Genomic DNA, 22,799 nt, shown 5'->3' with positions numbered 1-22,799 from the left:
TTCACGTGTGTGAGAAGGAGCCATAGACATCGTGATAGAACACCTGCTACTAAAGAGAGCTTTTTACAAATATTTTCCACATGCCGATCCCACCTGACCACCTGAGATGCGACGAGAAAGTAACTTCAAGGATTTTGTGGCTGTCTACAATTTGAATTTCTTGACCTGCGTATTTAGGAGCGCGTTGTAATTCGACTGGCTTGTTCCTTGCACGGAAAATATTACCTTAGTCTTTGTAGGGTTTATTTGGAGGCAATTAGAAGAGGACCAGTTCTCTAGTTTCGTAAGGATTACGTTGCCCTCTTCAATTAACTTGTTTATGTCGTGACCAGAAATTAGTATACAGTGGGCTCTCGTTAAACGGAACCTCAAGGGACCGGGAAAATATGTTCCGTTTATCAGGAGTTTCGTTTAAAGAGAGAATAGGTTCAGCATTGCGAAATCCGCTTCCGCGTGAACCCTACGGAGTTGGCGCGCGCGCGCGCAGTTGGCAGTCTCAGCGGATCTCAATTTGCGAAATCTAGGTAATAAGGAGAACGGTACTCTATGAGAACAAACTTTATTAGAGAAAAATATGCAGTGAATTTTTGTTCCAGTAGTACTAGTACTGAAATTTAAAAAAAAATGTCAAAAGAGTGGGAATTACCACTTATTGGCTAGTGAAAAAGGATTTTATATTTGCTTGTTTGAGCTCTCGCAGCTGTTTTTTGTTAATGGCATCACCCATACTTGACAGGCTGTGCAGAAACACTTCCGAACCTTCTTCTCGTTGGAAGAAACTCTTCAGCATTTGGACTGCCGATTCCGCCTGCGCAGGTGTCACCACAGGATCAGAGTCAGCGGTCTCGTTTTCAAGCTCTTCCTCCTCGTCTTCACTTTCATCTGGGGGGCAGACATCAGCTATAATGCTGTGCACGGTATTTTCTGGGCATGTTGCCACATCGCTGTCGATCTGGACATATTCATCAAGTTGAATGCCCATCGCAGCACAATTCTCTAGTAGCAAATCTTCCTCGGCTGCGTCGTGAACATCAGGCTCACTCTGTGTGCTGGGTTTTTCTGTGGTTGCGGCAAATCCCGCATGCCTGAAGCAGCTGGCAATGGTGGTTGCACTAACCTGCCGCCAAGCATCGTCCAGGAGGTAAACGGCACGCAGTACATCTACCTTGTACTCCTTCCCCTGGTCCATGCATAAGAGCATCCTATTAAGAAGATTTTTGCGGAATCGCGACTTGAGCGCTTGAATCACACCCTGATCCATAGGCTGCAGCAGTGCTGTGGTGTTCGCTGGCAGGAATTCCAGCTGTATGGACTTCAAACCTGGCACAGTTCCGTGTCCAGGGCAGTTATCCACCAGGAACAAAACTTTCCGCTTGTTGCGAGAGAAGCGCGCATCCTCGCGATAAATCCACTCACTAAAAATGGCTTGCGTCATCCACGCCTTGCCATTGGCCTGGTATGAAACGGGCAAGGTTGCGACGTTTTTGAAGCAACGAGGATGCTTCGATTTGCCGATCACTAGCGGCTTCAACTTATCGCTGCCCGTCATGTTGGCACCGATAAGGACGGTCAGCCTGTCCTTGCTCAGTTTCCCTCCGGTGCATTTCTCTCCTCTAAATGATAGCGATTTTGAGGGGAGCAACTTGTAAAAGAGTGCAGTCTCATCTACATTGTAGATGTTCTCTGGATCGTATTCCTCCAGAATCTCGGGCAGCCGTCTTTCTCGCCAGTCTCCGCATGCCGTCGCGTCAGCAGCGGCAGCTTCCCCTGAAACAGCACGAAACACCAGTCCATTGCGCTCTTTAAACCGGGTCCGCCACCCCTCGCTGCACGAGAAACCCTCGATGCCGAGGTGAAGAACAAATTCTTCCGCTTTTGCACGAATTAGTGGCCCGCTGATTGGGATGTTTTCACTGCGGGCTCTGCGCAGCCAAAGCACCAGGCATTTCTCCAAGTCTTCGTGGTCAGCCGCTCGCAGTCGTTTTCTTTGAGGACCAAAGCGTGACGTCTCGAACGCCTCCCGCAGCTTGTCCTTGTCCTGAAGAATTCTTGTTAGGCTGCTTTTGGGGACGGCGTACTTCGTCGCTAGCGCCGTTTTCGTGAAGCCACCACTCTCGAAGTCGTTGATGATCTCCATCTTCCTTTCAAACGCAAGTGCATTGTGCGGTCGTTTTTGCGCTGCCATCGGACCGAACAAAAGCTCTAGGGCTTAGGCTTAACTTAACACAACCGCCGTGAACGCGAGCGAGCGATGCGGAGGGCAGTGTACGAGCAAACCGGAAACCGCCGGAGACGGAAACCGGAGTGGTGACGCGGGGAGGAGAAGGCGGGGAGCATTGATGCGTACCGCGATGGCACTGCGCTTGTCCAACTAGTTGCGGTTTCGAGTTTTTCGGTTCCGTTAACGCGGTGGTCGCAAAATTTGAGTTCCGATTAACGAGATTTTATTTACATTGGCTTAATACAAAACCAACCAATCGCGAGGCGTTTGTTCCGTTTAAGCGGTAGTTCCGTTTAACCGATTTCCGTTTATCGAGATTCTACTGTACTGCTATCATCGGCGTATATAATAAATTTCGCTTTGTCATAAATATGCACAATGTCATTTATATAGATGTTAAAAAGCATCGGGCCCAGAATGCTGCCTTGAAGCACACCATTTCGTACCGCCAGAAAGGAAGACTGATGGTTGTGGATATACACAGATTGTTTTCGATTTTGCAGGTATGATTTCATGAGGTCTAAAGGTGTTCCACGAACTCCGTTTTGAGAAAGTTTATGAGTTAAAATTTGATGGTTTAAGGAATCGAAAGCCTTACTAAAATCAATGAAGAGTCCGACAGTCAAAATACCTGCTTCAATGTTTTGCAGGATAGATTCCTTAAGTGATAGCAAAGCTGTTTCCGTCGACTTGCCCCTTCGGAAGCCAAATTGAGCATCAGACAGGATTTGTTTTGCATTAAAAAAGTTCACTACACGGGAAAAGATGACTTTTTCCAAGCCCTTTGAATACATTGGAATCACAGATATTGGTCTATAATTGGACACTACATCTTTATCTCCCCCTTTAAACACAACTGTCACTCTTGCTTTCTTCATTTCTTCCGGGTAAACTCCCATTTCAGTTAACAATTTGAAGATGTATGCAAGCACAGGTGCAATAAAAGATAGTACATATTTGACTGGCTTTATCTTAATGTTGTCAACATCTAAGGCTTTGTTATTACTTAAATTCGTAAAGGTTGTACATACTTCGGTCTCTCTGGTGGGCTCAAGGAAAAGGCTTTCGAAAGGGCTACAATATGAAGGAACTTCAGGTAGATACATCATAGATAAATGGGCAGTTAAAAATTGCTGTTGAAATGGTCAGCAAGAGCCTGACCGGATAATTCAGAGCCGTTATAGATTATTCGTTGAGTTGGCGCATTTTTCGTATTGCGACGTAACAAGTTATTTACAACTTTCCAGACAGCGTCTGAATATTTCATTCTAACATCAGAGAACAGTTTTTGATGATACACAATCTTAGCACGCCTAAGCTCAGCATTTAGCTAATTTCGTTTTTTTTTTAAATAACATTAGAGATTCTAGAGAGGGAATATTCAAAAAGGCATGGTGCAACTTGTTTTTGCGCTTGATCATTCTTTTGAGCTCTGGCGTTATCCATGGTTTTCTTATTCGTTTAGACTGCTTAATGTTTTTGAAGGGAAAGTGCTTAGAGTATATTTCTACAAAAACCTTGATAAACTCTTGAATATGCATTATTTGAGTCTTTTATATCGAATAACTAGGAGTCCTGTCCAAAACCATTTCAGATTTTTATCTGGGTACCCCCAACCTTTTTTCATTTGCGTGTAACTACAGCCCTGCTTCACCTTTGCCATTGTAGCCGCTATTGTTTCTCAAGTACCATGCACCATCTTAATATTAGCAGTTCCTAATGCAAGCCTTCTGCAGGGTTTGAAGGACCTATATAATTGGAAATGTGGAGAACACGTGCACAGGGTGCAAAGCGCGTGATCTGCCAGGAAACACTGAGGCGGCCCCGAGAAAGGCCTTTATTAAGGTTGACAGCCGTTTTGTACCTCTTCACTTGGCAGCGGCGACACAGCGTGTGCGGTCCCCACGGTTTTGCCCCAGCTGTCGAAGCAATCCTCGGACACGACCATGACCTTCGACATCTGATGTTTTTATTTAAAAAACACAGGGACCAAAGCCGTGCTGTATGCAGTGCGATCGCCATGTGGTTCCATTGACGGCGAACAATCATCCACCTAGCCCGGCTCTTTGGACGGATTCAGGAAACGACTGAAAAGAACAGAAGTAACGAGCAAACAAAGGTGTGCTGCATACAAGTTAGAACGCAAAGAAACGAAGGCGCGCTGCGCTGGGCTAATGCTCTAGCGAGGTCTAATATGTAAACTTTCACGGCTGGCGTCGATTTCTACAAAGCGCGAGAAGTCGGTACGGAAATAAACAAAGGCGCACTGGAGCTGGGTAAGTCTGTAGCTACAAGCATGAGTTTTTGTCTTTACCGCCGATTTCCACACCGCGCGATCGTCATAACTTTTCTTGGACTTGCTGTTGAAGCTGACAGCGATCATAAAATTAAGGGCGCCGACTGTAGTGGCAGAGGCTTGCCATTGAAAGGAACAAAGCCATGCACTTTGTCAACCCGGCAACGAGGCCTAGCGCGAGTTTTAGAGCCGACTTGGACAGAGCGCGAGACGGCGCGCGCTTCTACCGCTTGCCAACGCAAAGAAACAAAGGCGCGCTGCGCTGGGATAATGCTATAGCGAGGTCTAATATGTAAATTTTCACGGCTGCCGTCGATTTCGACAAAGCGCGAGAAGTCTCTAAGGAATTAAACAAAGCTGCACTGCACTGGCAGACGGCGCTTCAGCTGGCGGCGCCGGCGGTCCTCAAACCGCGCCTTATGTGGGTCGTCGTAATGGCGTGGCAAAACTTTGAACACCAGCACGACACTAGCCACGTGCTCCTGCAGCAGTAAAACGAGGTCCTGGAATGCGCAAGGCATGTAGGTAGGCGGTACAGCACTACATGAAGCGAAATTTGAGATAGAATGCGTACCTTTATGCGGGTCGTCGTAATGTCGTGGAAGCGAGAACTGTACAGAAATTTCAGCTGGCTGTCGCCGACGAGCGCACCACGCAAAAAAGCGATACCTGGAGAGCTCCCGAAACGCGCGCGCCGCCGCCTAGGCTCACGAAGGGAATGCCCGCGGACACGCACGCACGGCGGACGGCTGGACCTAGCGATTCCCTAGGCCCTCTAGGGACAGGCCGAGAGAAGCGCGGCGACCCCACATCCGGTTGAGAACGAGGGTGAAGCGAAAAAAACGTCACGCAGACCCGCATCCCAGCGACCAACCGGCGTTTCCAGCCTACCGACCCGCAAACGCTTCTATCCAGCCACCTAGTGTAGTGTTCCTGTATACAGGAACACTAACCTACTGGAGATCTGTGCGTCATTACTAAGGCACGGTGGTTGCCGATCAAAGCATTATGAATAATCATAGTAGAAGCGGTATGCTTTCTAAGAAAAAAGAACTATTTCTTAAAATTGGCGAGAGATTTTCTCTTGGAGAGTTCCTGGAAAAACTCGGCAGTTCAATGTAGATCAACGCGAGTGCACAGGTAATGTTGCAGGAGTGCAGATGGCGTGACGTTGCGAAGGCGCGCTTTGTTTTCAGGGAGATGGCTGTATGAGTGAACTTCTGAGAGTGAAGGCCCTCGAAGTGTTTGTGTAAGAGGAGGAGCCGGAAGGGCAGCTTCACTCTTGGACTGTGGGCGGGCTCCACTGGTGCCTTATAGCATGTCTTCCGTCACTACCGAACGAACTTTTGGAGTTGTGTTCTGTTCTCTTTAGGAGACAAGAACTAGGAGCACCTGCTTGTCTACTGTGCTTGAAGCCCGTGCGCAGCTGCTTCTAAAACATACCTCAGCGCCACAAGGAGTCGCACCGGCACCTCATCATATAGGAGAGGCAGCAGAACGGACTGCTGTTCTCGCGAGGCGCACGATGTCTTCACGGTAATTCCTCGGAGGACAGTAATCTCTCCGCTAGGGCCTGGATTACGTCTACTTGCGGGGAATCTGTTCTTCCATCTCCCTCCAACTCTTGCTGTGACAAATCAGCGTTGTGCAGGGGCAACCACAGACAGAAACGCCGGGAATATAGGCGACGGCCTCATGCTTTAGGGTGCCTCGATGCGCGCGCCCCTCTCCGCCGCTCCACGGAGCTGCGAAGGGCGCGCGCGCAGCGGAGGGGGCGCGCGTATCGAGGCATCCTATAGCTGACTCATATAGGAAAGACGATATGGTAACCACACCAAATGAAGGAGCAACACAGGACAACACTATAGAAAACAACATATAACTGACCAATCTTAACTGGAAAAAGGCGGAAGCACATATTCCGAAATGCACGTCCGCAGGGACAGAAGAAATTCCAATCAAGGTAACTAAGGAACTTGTCCCAAGAGGCAAGGAGACGCTGATAAAAGGATTGGAGGTAGTCATAACAAATAAGCAAATTCCCCACAGCGGTAAACAGAGTAAAATCAATTTCATTTATAAGGGGAAAGGGATTAAATTCCTTCCGTCCGATTGCGATAACACCAGTTATATACAGGCTGGCGAAGCAGGCGGTAAAATTAAAAATGCAGTCATGGGTAGAAAGTAATCGAATACTCGGAGAACTTCAGAACAGGTTTAGAAGGGGAAGGCGCTTGGATGATAGCCTGTTCGTGCTTAGCCAGTGCATAGAAATAGCTAAGGCGGAAAACAGACCTCTTTATAGCCTTCCTATATATAAGTGGTGCACACGACAACTTGAACAGGGAACTCCTGTGGAGCATATTAAAATATGAAGGTATCCGTCGTGAGGTGATTGATTTCCTAGAGGAAACATACCGAGAAAAAAAAAAGTTGAAATTACATGGTAAGGGATGAAAAGTACAACTGTCGAGGTACACAAAGCATTAAGGCAAGGTTGTCCTCTACCACCACTGCTGTTCATTCTTTCTATAATAAATATGGGAAGACGGCTACAAGGAAGCAATCTAGGTTATAATCTGTCGTACAGATTAAGCGGAAAGGTCGTTGAGCAACGATTACCAGGCTTAATGCACGCGGACGTTATTGTACTCTTTAGCAGATAGCCAGAAATATTTGCATACTCTAATTAATTGCTGTGGAGACGAAGGAGACACTCTAGGTTTCAGTTTTAGAGTAACTATATCTGGTGTGATGATTTTCAACGCTATAACTGATCAGGTGTTTACAATACAAGGTCATGAACTTCCCCGAGTGTCAGAATAGAAATATCTTGGGGTATGGGTAAACGAAGGGCAGATGTACTTACCCGGAAAAGCACGAATAGTCTCTTATGGCACAAGGGCCAAGAGATGCTGGGATAATGAAACATAGATCGTTATGGGGTTACAACAAATATGAAGTACTGAGAGGTAATTGGAAAGAAATAATGGTGTCGGAGCTTACTTTCGGGATTGCGGTTCTGTGCTTAAGGGCAGAAGTTCAGTCGAGATTAGAAGTAAATCAGAGAGCTATTGGAAGATAGACACTAGGTGCCCACGGGAAAACCACAAACGAGGCCGTACAGGGGAATATGGAGCATCTTTCGAAGCACGGGAAGCTCAGAGCAAATATGCTATACGAAGAACGCCTGAAGAAATTGGACGATAAACGGATGGCAGCTAAGGTATTTAAATACCTATACAGAAAGAGCGTTGACTCACAATGGCGGAAAATAACTAGGAAGCTAACCAGTAAGTATGCCAGGCACGAGGACGGAGAAAGAAACAGCATTAAACGACAGGTTAAAAACGCGGAAGGTAAAAATTGGATAGATTCAATGGAAAAGAAGCATAGTGTAGAACAATATTGATACTGGAGAAGGCAGATCAGGAAGGAAGCGTTTTAAGATAACTCAAGAGGCAGTGCCCTACTCTTTGAAGCTAGGTGAGGATGTCTTAGAACGCGATGCTACAAAAAGAAATTTCACGAAGAAGATGACACATGTGGTGCGTGTGGTAAATCTGAAAAAACAATAGAATACCTCATACTAAAATGAGATGGTATCCATCCCGATGCCGATACAGGCACAGTAACTCTTCCTGGGGTCCTAGGGGTTAGAGATAACAACAGCCATGTAAATAAATCTGCGATGGAAATTAGCAAAAAGCGATTGGAGGCTCAAAAGCAGAGAGGTGACATAAGGTCATAAGTGTGGGAAGACGTATTTTAAAGGAAATGGCGAATTTTAATAACTTACAAGACAGTTAAACAAAAACAAAGGAAAAACTGAGCATGGTGGCAACTGCCATCACCCCGTTTCAAAGGGGACGCTCCATCCATCCATCCATCCACCCACCCACCCACCCACCCACCCACCCCAGCCATCCTATCATGCTCGCAACGGGAAAAAGGCCACACTTGCTGCTCCACCGCAGCGGGTGCGGTGTTAGACATCAGTCGTACTGAACAAATAAATAAGATAAGAACGCTGAAGCTGCACACTGCCGTCAATTTTATCATTCCTGATTGACCCAAGTGTTTTTTTTTTCTTCGCATATATGGTATGTGATGCGTCTATAGACGCTAAAAAGTATAAGTGAGCAGCATATTTCGCCGGGCTTGCTGGTTTATACTTGACGAAAAAAACTTGAAGCGTGAACCGAAGGCACGCATGTAATGCGATCACACTGCCGACCGCACGGAAGCGCTGCCGTAAGTACGCTAGCTGTCGTCGGATACAACTGAAGAACGATGCGGCGAGCGATCCTCGAAGGCGGCCATGAAGCCAATGGCTGCAACCTATTGTCATGACGTATATACATGCTTAATACCACTGCACCCGCTTACGTGTATTTGCCGGGGCTTGCATGTGCGAGGGGATTAACCACGAAATAAGCGGGTTAACCGCGACGTCGCGACAACCGGTCGACACCATTTGCTGGCTCAGTTGAGGTCCTCCTTCGAGGTGGAGTCACCACTTCGTTCTTGGCTTACTGTATCCGACTTTATAGGAAAAAGCAAGAGAAAATACATGGCCAGGTAAGCTACTGACGCATAGGCATCTGACCTACTGTGCGCTCCCCTATACGATCGAAGGAGAAAGCTGAGTGCTGCCTGCAAAGGATTCTCTCCCGTACTGGCCAGAGAACATGGCAGACAAAATTTGGTGATTTGTTCTAGCTATCCCGTTAATGAGTCGTTTCAAAAACTTGATGCTGCCGCGTGTTCCAGGGACAATGCCTGGCAAGCGCCGGTGGATAGACAATTTTCACTAGAAATTGGCCATGAGGGCGTTAAATATATTTTGAGAAAGGTACTCTTTATTTGACAGGTACACATTTCGTCTAGTTGTGCGAAAGCGGCGATAGGCAGCTGGGGTTCAGGGAAGGAACTGAGAAGAAGGTGGAGGAAGAAGAGGAGGATTCGAACGACACCTTCCGGCACGCGACAGCCGCAGTCAGAGTCGCCACCAGTGCCTGGGCCTTGCGAGGAGCCTTCCCTGATATTGGTGAGTCGATGCCGCATATTGGTACCAGAGAACACGGCTTGGAACACTGCTCGGCATCAGCGAGAGGCGTTTGAGGCTGCCGAGCGAGCAGGGCGGTCGTGCGCAGTAGGGAGAGCCAAGTGTGGCAGCTGCTTTCATCGGCCGGAGGTCGTGCCATTCAGGCTGGACAGCGGCATTCTCGGAGGACTCAGAGGGCTATTCTGGGCAGCCAGCTCCAAACCCCATAAATTTATATGACAGTTTTTGCGCCGGTCCAGTACCGACGGCGCCGCCGCGCGTTTACAACGCTAGCGTTTCGTCATAAGTTGAGACAGAGTCTGTGACTCCGCCTGAATCATTGGCGCAATAATTTTCTGCAGGTCTGTGCTGCCCTGGATATACAGTTATCGCTGCGAGCGCCCACCAGGTTCTGACTACTTAACTCATCCCGGAGACTGCTCGTTTTTAGCGCGGCCAGTATTATCAGGGGGGGGGGGGGGGGCACGGTCAAAATGCAGGGTCGATCCCTGCCGCAACCACGTGCGATATTCGGTGTCATGGCCTAGTGTAAATGCGTCCTGTCTCTAACCTAACAAACGCGGCTTCGGTTCCGTTTAGATTTCTCTGTCATGGTCCTTGCTACTATCTATCGTTTTTTTTCTTTTGATAGCAAAGTTTAATACACTAGCAGTACTTAACGTGTTGCCAAAGTGCATAGTTACGCCTACTGCCTCAGAAAACGGGCGCGGCGTGCGTGGCAGGGAGCGTCATGTGACAATTCACAGAGAGAGAATTTCTTTTTGAGGCGAGGAAAGGAAGCAGTATTTGTCTCACTTGTCAGGTAGGCGCCTCAACCGCGCTGTGAGGGAAGGGATAATAACGGAGTGAAATAAGGAAGAGCCTAAGAGGAGGCGTAGTGGTGTTCTGCGGAGTAATTTCGACCAACTGGGGATCTTTAACGTGTCTTTAGATCGCACAGCCCACGAACGCCTTTTGAGTTCCGCCTGGATCGAAACGTGGCCGGCACGGTCCTCTGGCCGCGTGGTCATGCAGTATAGAGTTGGAGCGATGAGATGTCACTACTTCACAACAAGGAAGGGCTTCGGAGAGCGACTGTGGTGCGAAGGATTGAAGTACATCGAGTTGGCCAAGTTGGTCACGGTCGATGGCCGTGAAAACAGCGTGAAAAAAAGAAAAGAAAAAGGACCACAAGAAGAAAGAATCGACGAGTGTTTTGGTTTCTTGGTTTTGTTTTCTCGTCGGTTTTTGATAAGTGGTGAAAGGGGTCTGTAGCGGTGTTACGAGAAAGCCGGAGTGGTGCAATAGAGCTGTCGAATACGCCGTCTGTCGAGCAGTTTGATGTGGAAAGAAGGTTGGAGATGGGATTCAGAGAGTCTCTTTATTGGCCCAGTGAGCATTTTGCTGCTAAACTACGAAAGCCCAACTGTCAGTTTTTTAGCGAGAACAAACGCATGCACTCAGTTTGCGCTTTCATTTCCTTGCAGGTGGAGAGTCGGCGGCGCAGGCGCACATAACCGAAAGGAACCGGGCTTCTTCGCAAAGAATGTGCACAGTTACGTACGCTGTTTCGACTTCCAATCGCATTTAACCAACAGCCGAGGAATGAAGTGCTTCGTTATTTTGGAGTGCATGTAGGGGAACAGAGACGACAAGAAAGAGCAGATTATCTGCATGTTCGTGAATATTAGCGGCTCGTTGCAATATCTGAGCTGGGATGATCGGTCACTTGGGCTAATATTTTGTAGCGATAGCTTTTAAGCGCCCTTTCCTCGGTTTCGTTGTCCTGGTTGTTGGCGTACCCCGTCGGCGGTTAGCACCGGAAACATACGGAGGGTGGCTACCGTGGATGGAGGGTATCGCAAGAGAGGCGGAATACCCAAATAGAGGACGGTTGTAATGTAAGCAGACGGGTATGGCGGGAGCGTAGGAATGCGTAACCGGAGTATGGCTACCCCGGAAAACATTGTTAGGGTGGTTAGCTTGGAAGGAGGAGAGGTTGTGTGGCGAGAACAGAGAAGTGTGACACGGTGCATATGCGGCAGTTGCTCATACACGCGCCGCTCGAGGAGGGGAGGTCTAAATTTCTATGAGAAAAGAGGGGGGGGGGGGGTTCAGTGTATACGGGAGGAGCGGTAGTCATGTTTGCTGTTTTATCTTGTGGTTTTTTCACCACAAGCCATCTATGAACGGCGTGTCTCTTCGCGTACATGCTATTTTTCCGGCGCTATCTAGCAAAGGTACCCATCCTGTTTGATAAGACTGCTACGAATTAAGGGGGTGCCTTGAGAAAAGCAACAGGGTGTGTAGGGGTATCACTGCTCAGTATAATGCAGTTCCGTGCTGAGTGAATTTTAAGCGATTGGCGACGCTGCGAGCGCTAAAAGTGGATGTAAACACTATAGCCACGACTTTTGCCGGGCCAGCTCACTAAATGGTGGCACTCTCCTTTTTTGCTGGCGCTAGTGTGGCACATTATATTTTCTCATCGACTGTAAATACCTTTCCTTCCATATGAGAATCGATGGATCCATATTCTACTGACAGATATACAGATCTTCGTGTATTTCACTTTATCCGGGTATAAAAACACTGTATTGACTTCACACTGGCCTCTTTGCTGCCTTCACAGGTTTGGGCCTGATTGCAGAAGGCCTGTCTCGATTGGAGTTCTACCTTTGAGTTTGTGCACGCTTCTATACAACTTGATGGCTTCTCTTCCGAAGGAGCGAGCGCAATCGCGTGCTCAAGATGCGACCCGGAAGACCCGACAAGAGAAGAATCATCGGGACTCGAACCTGGACCTACCGGCGCTGTACTTGGCGAAGGGCTCCCTTTTCGGCTGGATCTCAGACCCAGGTTCCGACACGAGCAGCGAGGGCAGCGCTGGGGACCTCGCCTTGGGGGTCGAGACTGTGGACGAATTTCCATACGTGAAAATCAGCAGGGCCGAGATGAAAAAACAACGTGCCATGCTGGCAAACATTGAGCAAATGCTGAAGTTCGTGGCTAAGAATTTGACTGAGAAGTCCGTGGTGATGCCCAAAGTGATGCTGAACAAGTTTCTGGAAGTCGAGCACATTAAAAGCGAAATGTGCAAAATGCAGGAGGAAAACCGCCGTCTTAAGGAAGAACTTCACAGGCGAGACGAATTCATCAGGGCGAATGGCCTCGAGCTGAGTGGGGCTGGTGCCGGCCTGGTCATTCAGCAGGCATCCGAGCCATTTGAAGATACTTCGGTGCTGCAAGAACAGCAGCAGAACGCATGCCTTCCGGACAGCTCGCAAAGGCAGGCGCAGGATGCAATGTTGAGAAAAATGCTTTGGAATGCACGGAAGGAAGAAATAAAGCGCAAGCACAAACAGAGGCCAGCGGAGTAGGAGCACGCTTGGCTGAGGGAAAAGGCGCTTAGTGTCGACAAACCCCGTTCACGCCCCATGACACACGCAACAGAGACTGAGGACTGGGAACATGAGCTGAGAGCTGATGACGTAGAAAGCCTAGAACCCGACAGCACTGAGTACCTCGAGAAAGCCATCAATCGCCTCAAGAGGGGCATTCGTGAAGGCCACATGGAAGACCCTGACTGATGCGTTGGTGCACCGTTCAGTGCAACCTGCAGTGGTGCAAAATTGCATTCCAGCGAATAACCGGACTGGTCCTTGCTTCCACTCTACCCTTCCTTCCACTGCTACGTTTTGACGCTGGGAACCCTCTCAAGACGTGGCGTTCATTTGCTTCAGACAAGATTTTCCAGGGCATTTTGGCGTTAATAAAGAGCGTCAAATCCCACTGTGGGTTGGTCAATGGCCAGGGAGGAGATAGCCTGGAAAAATGCTTTCTGGCCCTTTATCTTCAAGTGTTGAAAGGACGCTGACTACGAATTTAAGCCGGCATATTTATTAATTACTGCCTACAATAGAGTCCATAAAGCATTCCCCGTCATCCCCGCCATGAATTTAAATCGAGCTGCGGGAACAATACTTTATATTCAGCACCAAATTTCTTACAAATAAAAACGCATTTCGTCAATAGACATAAAAAAATGGGCAAAGAAAAGTTCTAGTGCTTAACGTAGTTAAACCGAGTAGACGTGAGGAAGCATGTCTTTAGCCTGTTTGGCTTATGGTTTTGCTTTGCTCGGTCGTTGGAACGTCTGGTGCCGATATTACCCGGGTTGAGCTCGGATCAAGGTTAAGGTGATCTGATCTGTTCGCTCCGCATATGGAAGTTGATGAAGACGACGATGTACAATGCGCAGCGCTAGAGTGAATTTTAGTCTCCCTATAGAGAAAGACGAGGGATTGGCTAAGTATTGGGCGGCTGGTCCTGTTTTCCTTTTCCCCCTGTGCCTTTGCACCTTTTTTCTTGTGTGGATAACACACGCGGGGCGTTTTGAAATCTCAGGTAATGTCTACGCAGTCTCCCGGCCAGTGGAGGTCCCCCTGATCGGCTTCCCTACCACCTCATGAGATGCCTCTGGAAGCTCTTCAACGCTCTGGCGTCCGCAGCATTCCTGTGGCGCTGGTGCCAAATGATGGTGGTTCTATCAAAATTGACCATCCAGCTTGAGCCCATTGTATCACCTGTGGGTACCCGGCGGCATTGGGGATCGAACCCCGCAACTCCCGCATGCGAGGCGGATGCGAAAACCACTAGGCCATCGCTTCGGGGACGTCTAGGGTTTGTGAAAAACGCCGCATATCAAGATTATAAGGAAACCACAATTAGATTAACACGTCATTCTCACATCTTTAACGACTTGCGCACTCAGCAGAGCCTTTCCTTGCGAGAGCTTTTAGAACAGAATACAAGATTTTTTAACCCATAAGTCACAATTGATCTACTCGAAAATATAGGCACCATTAGATCACTTATGAGAAAATGTAACCGGTAGTAAATACATTAGTTTCTATATCGAGCGTATAGTCATCTGCCAAGCACGGTAATTTAGACGTCCTGATGTGCACTTTAGGTAAACGCTGCGAAGCAATGACGTAATTCTCATAGACGCATCAAGGATGGAAACACACGAAGCGTCAATTGCTTCATGACTTCATGGAATGATATGCAAGATAAGTGGCTGTAGAACAGCTTTATTTTAAATGTCGTTGTATATACTTCATTAAAATATTCTTTCGCCACATGAACTGAGAGAAAACGTTGAATTCTACATTCGTGCTATTTCCATTGTACTTGAAAATTAATACCTAAGCGTTCGCAATGGCAATACCCAGCTGAGGGAAAGCTACACCCTTAGCGATAATAAACTTACAGGCCAGTGGCGATACTATATAGTGCGTTATCGCAGCGCAGCTGTTGTGTAAGATCTCTATGATTTGAATGCAGAAAGTTTGTTATTTTTAAGATAATTTAAGCATTGTATTTTTATGGCACACAAGAAACTAAGGCCATCACTGCCATGATTGGAGCGAGACTGGCACCTTCGTGCGGCTCCGTGGCACTAACTCGAGTGAACTGATGACACGGAGGCGACCGCCGTTTGTCATCCTTGGTGATGACGTCACTATTCAAGTGATCGATGCGTGCTCACGTCATGGTTCTGAGAAGCAATTAGAAAGTCGGAGGGGTGACGCGAGTAATGACGTCTTGGCTATCAGAACCGGTCCGAAGCTCTATATGAGTCGCGTGATCGGTCTTTGGTCACCTGATCAGCGATTGGTCACGTGATCTGATTACACCCCCACACTCACGCCGCTCAACCACACACGAGCCTTTAGAGCTGCGCTGTACCGGATGCGTATGGAGAACAAATAAGTACGCTTGCAACGGCTGGAGACGAAGGAGCGAAACAAACGGCGAAATCGGAGCAGAAGACTGAAGAGCGCAAGTGAGTTCTTGGATACACTCATATGCCGCGCCTCAACGGAGTGTTCTGCGGCCAACATTTCAAAGCGATGGCTGTTAGCCGTTGTGCGACCAGATTGCGTGGCTTTCGTGGCCGCGTTTTTTGCACTCGCGTTCATGATTGAGCTGAAGCATTCTCATGACAGCTCTAATTATAGCACAGAGACTAGGGAGCAAAAGTTCTCCGGGGAAACTATGGGCTAAAGGTGTCTAATTCCGAAGAGTAACGCAATTTCTCCGCTTATACCGTTTCTCCATCTTTCCCGCTCTTTTTCTCGTTTTTTTTTTGCATTGCGCCTCCTCCGCCCGCGTAGAGCCATACTAAAAGATATTTCAATAGTCCCCTCGCGTGAGTCGCGGGGTCTCTAGGAATACCGCCGTAAGCTATATCCTGAAAAAAAAAAAGAATAAAAAACGCGTCTTAAAAGGAAGAGCACACAAAAGGATACGAACGGCGTCTAATTTTCCGCGCGCCATGTACAGAAGATGGCTGATCTCAAGTCTAGCTATACCATACACTGAAAACGAAATCAGCCGGTGACCGTGTTACTGGGACCAAAGGAAGCCGTTGAAGAAACTGAAAGGGAAGGCGAAACATTAAGTTCCATTATGAGGAGTCCTCGCGATGATGCTCGCCTCAGAGCGTCGCCATGAACACCTCAGCAGCCTCCACCATCGACACGATCTCAAAAGAAAAGAAAAAAGAAAGACATACTTTACTATAGAAAGGCAGCCGCGGTGGCTCAGTGGTTATGGTGCCTCAGCTGCTGACCCAAATGACTCGTGTTCGATCCTGGTTGCGGCGGTCGCATTTCGGTGAAGGCAAAATTCTAGAGGCCCGCGTACTGCGCGATGTCAGTGCACGTTAAAGAACACCAAGTGGTTGCAATTATCTGGAACCTCCTACTATGGCGCCCCTTATAGTCTTCGTTGCATTGGGACGATAAACCTAATTAAAATCAAAAGAATAATTCCCGAAATTAAGGGTTTAGTGATGTTGTGAAATCCAAGAAATATATAGAGAGATAAATTTGAACCACTCTCTATTTTTCTTTTTATTCATCTAGAACAGGATTTGGGATCTCATAAATGTAGCAAATAAAGATACAAAATTTTAAACCACTGAAGGAAATAAGATGATCCAAATAAATACACAAAAGCTTAGGTGAAACAATGTGAAAAACGACATAAGCACTCTCAGAAGTACGACGTCGCTCCCACTGCATACACACACGCACGAGAAAAAAAAACTAGAAACAAAAGTGACACACTGAACCACAGATGAGCATAACAAACGAAGACTTAAACTTCAGATGCTAGCTCCAAGACCTTCACCGTAGACCATTTCCTGTGACTGACTGAATGCATTCCTTCGCTCTACATAAAGACATAAAGCAGCTCCTACCAATGATGTCACGTTCGAAACACCTCAGTCAATGTAAACCCTTTCCCAGTTCACTCTCATGAATTTAATTCCACAGTGCACTAATTTCCAGCATACCCTCTGTGCATGAGCTAGCATGCACGATGTCCAAGAAAAGCGTTTAAATATATTCGGTACCTTGACTGCAGTGTTTTTATAGCTGTTATGACATTGGGCAAACACAGCAGTAGGTAGAGCACCCATAATTATCCAAGTTTGTTTTCGCCTTCGGACGAAACACCTCACCGCTCGCCTCGCTCACTGCAAACTGAACCAGAGAGCTGCGTTGGCTGCGTCCGCCTTTCGCCACCTCTGTTAACCAGGTGGCGCACTCGCGCGCGCCAAACTGCAGCGCACGGAGCCCTTAGAAAGCACACGGATAGGCAACAGTACCTTCATTACAAGAGCTGCTGCCACCCACGCCACTGCAAAACTTCAATTCCATATTCCCAAGCCATCAGATTCAAACGGATCTGCTCACGACCAGAAGACTTCGAAGAAAATTCTAGCCGTACGCGGGAGGTTCTGAGGGACCAGTGCTATATCCGTCCTCTATTATTGATGATGCCATTAGGAAAGCGGAAGTAAAAGATCGTAATGAAATGTTTGGGGATCCCCCATCAGCAACCGCAAATGAACACCGCTCTACTCTCGTCTTAACCTTCGCAAACAACCTTCCTAATGTCAACAAAATTCTAAAAAAACATTTCAACATAATCGAACAAAACGATCGACTGTCAAAAATTTTTTCAACAGTTCCACGGGTTACCTACAGACTACCAAAAATATACAGAATTATGTAGTTCACTCTACTGTCAATAAGGGAAAGCCTGTGGTTTGCCTACCTTGCAGGAAGAATCGCTGTCAAGTTTGCCAGCCCATGCGGACAACACTAGCTCAGAGCACACACTCTAAACACTCCATCCGTGAAAACTTGAACTGTGACAGTAGTAACGTAGTATGCATGCTCGAGTGTGGCGAGTTTCAGATGCAATACATTGGCCAAAACCGAGAATTCCTTCCGAATTAGATTAAACAACCACCGCGCGCACACCAGATCTCTTCCTCTCTTCCCCTGTCGAAACACCTTTCCAAGGAAGGTCACGAGTTTCACAAACTAAAAGTTATGCTGCTACAGAGCGGCTTCCCAAAATACCCGTGAGCGTGAGCAACGAGAATCATACTTTATATATAAGTTTAATACTGTGCAGGCCGGTATGAATGAGAACCCTGGTACTCTCTCCACACTTCAGAGGTCAGAGTCCTAGCCCTACTGAAATTCACAAGCACCCGGACTGCATCTCCTGAGGTCATGCTAATTTGCGTGCTTGCTTCCACATGCCGCCATTCTCCTCCCCCTGCCATTCTTTCTTGCTCATGACCAGAGAAAACAGTTGTGACAGCAAAGCATATTGCCTATTCCCTCCTCAACTTTTTATATTTTTATATATTTTATTTTTCTTTATTTCTTTTTTCCTGCTTTGCAGATAATAGAGCGTGATGCTCCATATATGGCAGTAACCCATTGCAATAACGCACACTTGGGCGATTTCGCGCCTTCGTTACCCTTTTTCTTTCTGTTACTCTCCTCTCTCTCTCTCAGTTTCTAGGAAGGAGCCCTCTTTTTGTCTCCTCGATGGAAGGCGGGGCGGAGGCGCCTTCGACGCATCTTCGCCTTTCGTAACTTCACTTAATGAAGTCTCCTTCGTTTTAAAATTGCGCTCGTGGCGGGAGGCGTTCCGGAACGACGCTGACATCCCACGCCGCGCGAATGCAGACGCATCTATAGCTTTGCACCGGGATGCAGTAAACTCAGGTGCCAGACGCCTCTAAGTAGGTATAAAAAAGTGCCTTCCACTGGTTCCATAGTATTGGTGGCTGGCCCGGGGTTTGCAAGAGTGTACGAAGGGGCGTAAGATCCCGTGAAACTCATAGTGAAGGTTTACCTCGTCGGCACGTTGTTGTATTGTAGATTCAAATTCGAACGACAAAACCGGAGCGACCGATGTCATGCTGATGCCAAGTTTCCTCCGACCCCCCCCCCCCCCCTACTTTTCCTGCGTCACGTATACGTGGTGTCAAGCAACATACATGTGACTCAAGCTGAAACTCTGAAGAAGAGAAACTGAAAGCAAGAGAACTGAATTTGAAAATAAGAGAAGAGAAACTGAAACTGCCGCACAGTTCATTACCTGGTGGACCCAACAGTATCGCGTATTACTTAACGTCTTCATAAAACCGCTGCTTGTACTTCTATAAGATTAGCAGCATTAGTATATGTTTGCTATTAATGACACCCAGGTAATGAAAATGATTTACCAACTTAAGTAGTGTTGGTTCTGGTGTAATGCACGAATAATTTATAGGCATGCGTTTGTGTATACGTCAGAAATTAAATTGTGAAGCCAGCCTTGAAACTGCCTGTGCAGTTCTGATAAAAAAAAGGAAAAAGTTATCTTGCTTTCATAGCATGCGTGTCATCTATATCAGATGTGATAGTAATCTTGAGCTATAACTTGAAATGACCCATGCTGGCTGCCATCAAAAATCACTTTTTCAATTGTTCAACAAACCTCATAACTCATTTCTGTCACGAAAGGAATGAAATGATTCACTTATGTCTCATTGCATTGGTACAGTCATGGTTCATTATGCAATGTAAAATCTGATTTAGGAATATTTTTGTTACTTGTTGCACGGTTTGTTCCTGAGATTCAGCACATCCGCCAGTGTTGCGTTCCCCCGTGGTTTTCTTTTTTTATTAATTGAGTACAGATGAATAGCCACCGGATTCTTGGCCGATCGCCCAGTGTGGGTATGTGCCATCTTTTGATAGGCTAACAATATCAACAACATTCGTCTTTCACTTTCAATCATATATGTGCTGCACTATACTTTTTCTTCTACTTTGTATTGATTCCATCCATAATGATGTCAGAGTTTAAAGACAAATCCTCAATGCTTGCAGATCTTTACTATGTGCCCACTTTTCGTTATTGCGAAAATGATGGCCAAATAAGTAACGAAGAAAGTAATATGGTTCACCACTTCAGTTCGCAAAAGGACTATGAGAGAAAAAGGCCAAAGCACTCACAGCCAAAGTACCTTCGACATACTTCTAAGCTGTGCACATAGAACGACTGAAAAGGTCATTTTCCCTAAACTCATTCCATACTACGGCCGGCTTTCAGGCTAATTGTGAGAAATGTCTGTGTAAGCATGGAGAAAGGGTTGAGCCGGAATGCTGTCATGATTCATGGAAGAAAAAGACAGTAGGCATGGGAGGCACTGGGGAGAAGAAGAAGAAGAGGCACTGGCCACGCTATCAGCTTCCGCAAGTTAGGTTCACGCAAGCTCCGCTGCAGGTTGTTCTGATCTCCTTGCCACGAGTTGCTGATACGCAGGCTGACCCCGTCTTCTATTACGACCATATTTACCCGTCCTATGCGAAACATATATGCCCGCAAATATCCTAAACGGTCTTCTTTCTGAACACCTACAGAATTTTCCTCAACATACTGTTCTTTCCACTGATGCCTCCGGCAGCTGTGAGAATGCGGCGATTGGGATATATACGCAAGATCTGGCTTGGAGCTATTCCGTTCCGTTCGTATCCCTGGTTATACTCCTATATTATTCGTAGAGTTTTTGGCTACTGGTTTGGCTTTTCTCAAACTTCCCAGGCATGTAGCACGGGTTCTTATTCTTGCAGACTGTCATTCAGTTCTAGTATCTCTCCAAAATTCCGGAAAATCTTTACTGAATCGGTCGCTTAGGTTTTTTGTTCCGTGCACAGTGCGTGAGATCCGCTTTGCCCGGGTACCTGCAGGCATTCGGGTGTCTACTTTAACGAGGTGGCTGATTTATTGACAAGGTTAGCTCTCAGCGCTCCTGTAATCTATCCCGTCCCTCACCTCATTCGGTTGGAAACTTCACGTTTCCAGCTTTTCCAAAATATTTCAGCCAGCTTGAGTGATCCGTTGCTCAATACAGTGGATTTTCACCACTTAAAAGTACCCATGGAATGTCCGGTGGTGTAAATCAAGGCGTTGTGAGGTGTCAATGACGCTTCTGCGATGCAGAATCCCTCACTTACCCAAATGTGGGTTCGCTGCGATAAACCTTTGCGTCTCATGTGGGGAAGTTGAAACATTAGATCATTTTCTCCTCTCTTGCCGGCTGTTCGCAGTTCAAGGAAAGCAGTATTTGGAGGTCCCTCTTTCGAGGTTAGGACTCCCTCTGTCTCTTCCAGTTCTTCTCTCGTTCAGTGCGAGCGCCAAGGAGTTCCCGTTAAGCAGTGTTTGTGGCTACCTTCATGATTACATAAGTGCAACTGATCGGTTACCTTGTTAGCTGTATACGAAATTCTGTCTCATGTCCAAAATGCTTGATTCTATTACTGGTAATTCACATTTATTAAATTTAATTGAAATTTCCTATTTTTATCTTGATTCAGTCTCCTACGCCGCCGCCTCACGTCTTTTTTTTTTTCCCCGTGCAAATAATTCATTGGCAATCTCCACTGTACCCTGGCCAATCCCCCCGCGTGGGTACGTGCCATATTTACTGAGGTGAAGAAGAAGAGTGTAGACTACAAACACCATTTGTACTTGTGCTGTGTTTTTTTGTCTGTTTGCATCGTAAGCCATTAATAGGTAGAAAGGCATGCACGTAATGGACATACCCTGTGCACATGAATGCGGAAAGCTGGTCATGGCTGTCAAAGCATTTCCAACAAAGCAACGGGACCTTCAAGAAACAGGATATGGTTGTGACCCCTCACATGCAATGATTTTCATACAATTTGAAAATGTGGCAAAATACAGCAGTCCCGTGGTTATATTGATGCAAACCAAGCTAGCTCATTTATGCGGGAACATTTTTAGATGCTGCCAAAAAGGAACATGTCAAAAAGTTACACATAGCATCCTGTTTCATTGATGATGTTTATATGTGTGGTAAAGGATAAGAACAAGCATCTCTGTGTTGGCTAACTGCCCTGCAATCCACGCACTGTCATGCAGTGCACACAGAATCACAGTCCAGTGACTGCAGAGCGGTCTGCAACCAGTAACTTGCAACTATACTATGCAGCAAGCTTCTTTGCACGGTATTTGTTACATTTATCGAACGATGACATAGAATTGGTATGGCTATTTCTACACAGCGCATTTCCTAAAGACTCCTTTCTGCCATACTGTACTTTTTACCCAAAAAGCTTTCTACAGAGTCATTTAAATCGCTACGCATAAATAGGTTTGTAGCAGGTGTGTGAGGCCGAACAAAAATAATGTTTTTATTTTCCTCAATTCTTCGGTATTCCTGATTATCACGACATGGACATTTATATGTTGGTACAACTTTTTTCAGGCAACACAACTGATGCGCCGATGTGTTTGGTACAGATTCATCTTCAGACATTTCATATCTGTTGGGTCAAAGAAAACGAAATAATAGTTGACTGCATTAGTTTTTACTGAGATAACTAGCATCACACTGCATGCTCTTGAATTTCCTCTGGCTGTCTGTAATTGGCTTCATTGTATACCTTCATACTTGTTTCATTTAAACTCTGCACACTGCTCTTTTCACCGCACATGGCGACATGGCACGCGGGGCCCCGTGGGAATGGGCGAGGAGGATTAGGAGGTCGGCTGCTACTTCCCTGGAATCCAAACACAGCTATAGGCACATGCAAGTCACGGTTAATTTCGGAAAGGCGGCTTTGCCGGCTTTCTTTCGTCGTCTTGTGCATCGTGCGTCGCGTCTCGCGGCGAACCCGACAAAGGGGAGACCATCAACCCCCTCCCCCTCTCCTCCTGAAGCGGGGGAAAGATCCCGAAAATAGTTTCCTAGAGACGTCCTTTTTTTTCCTTGGGGTCAACGAGGGGTCAAACGCGGTGCGAGGCAACGTTCTCTTTTCATTCTAGAGACGCAAGCTTAT

General features: G+C 46.8%; 1 protein-coding gene across 1 annotated transcript; it reads left to right on the top strand.

Moving 5' to 3' along the window:
- Positions 1-9,480: 9,480 nt before the first annotated feature.
- On the top strand, positions 9,481-12,944 carry LOC144120662 (uncharacterized). Its single transcript, XM_077653295.1, has 3 exons — positions 9,481-9,567; positions 11,052-11,119; positions 12,197-12,944. The coding sequence occupies exon 3, from the start codon at positions 12,273-12,275 to the stop codon at positions 12,942-12,944; it is 672 nt and encodes a 223-aa protein (XP_077509421.1). The 5' UTR covers positions 9,481-9,567; positions 11,052-11,119; positions 12,197-12,272.
- Positions 12,945-22,799: the final 9,855 nt, after the last annotated feature.

Source organism: Amblyomma americanum, chromosome 1, assembly GCF_052857255.1.
Source record: "Amblyomma americanum isolate KBUSLIRL-KWMA chromosome 1, ASM5285725v1, whole genome shotgun sequence".
NCBI classification, from domain to species: domain Eukaryota; kingdom Metazoa; phylum Arthropoda; class Arachnida; order Ixodida; family Ixodidae; genus Amblyomma; species Amblyomma americanum.
Note: the sequence above shows the minus strand (reverse complement) of the source record. Positions and strands in the feature narration are given on the sequence as shown.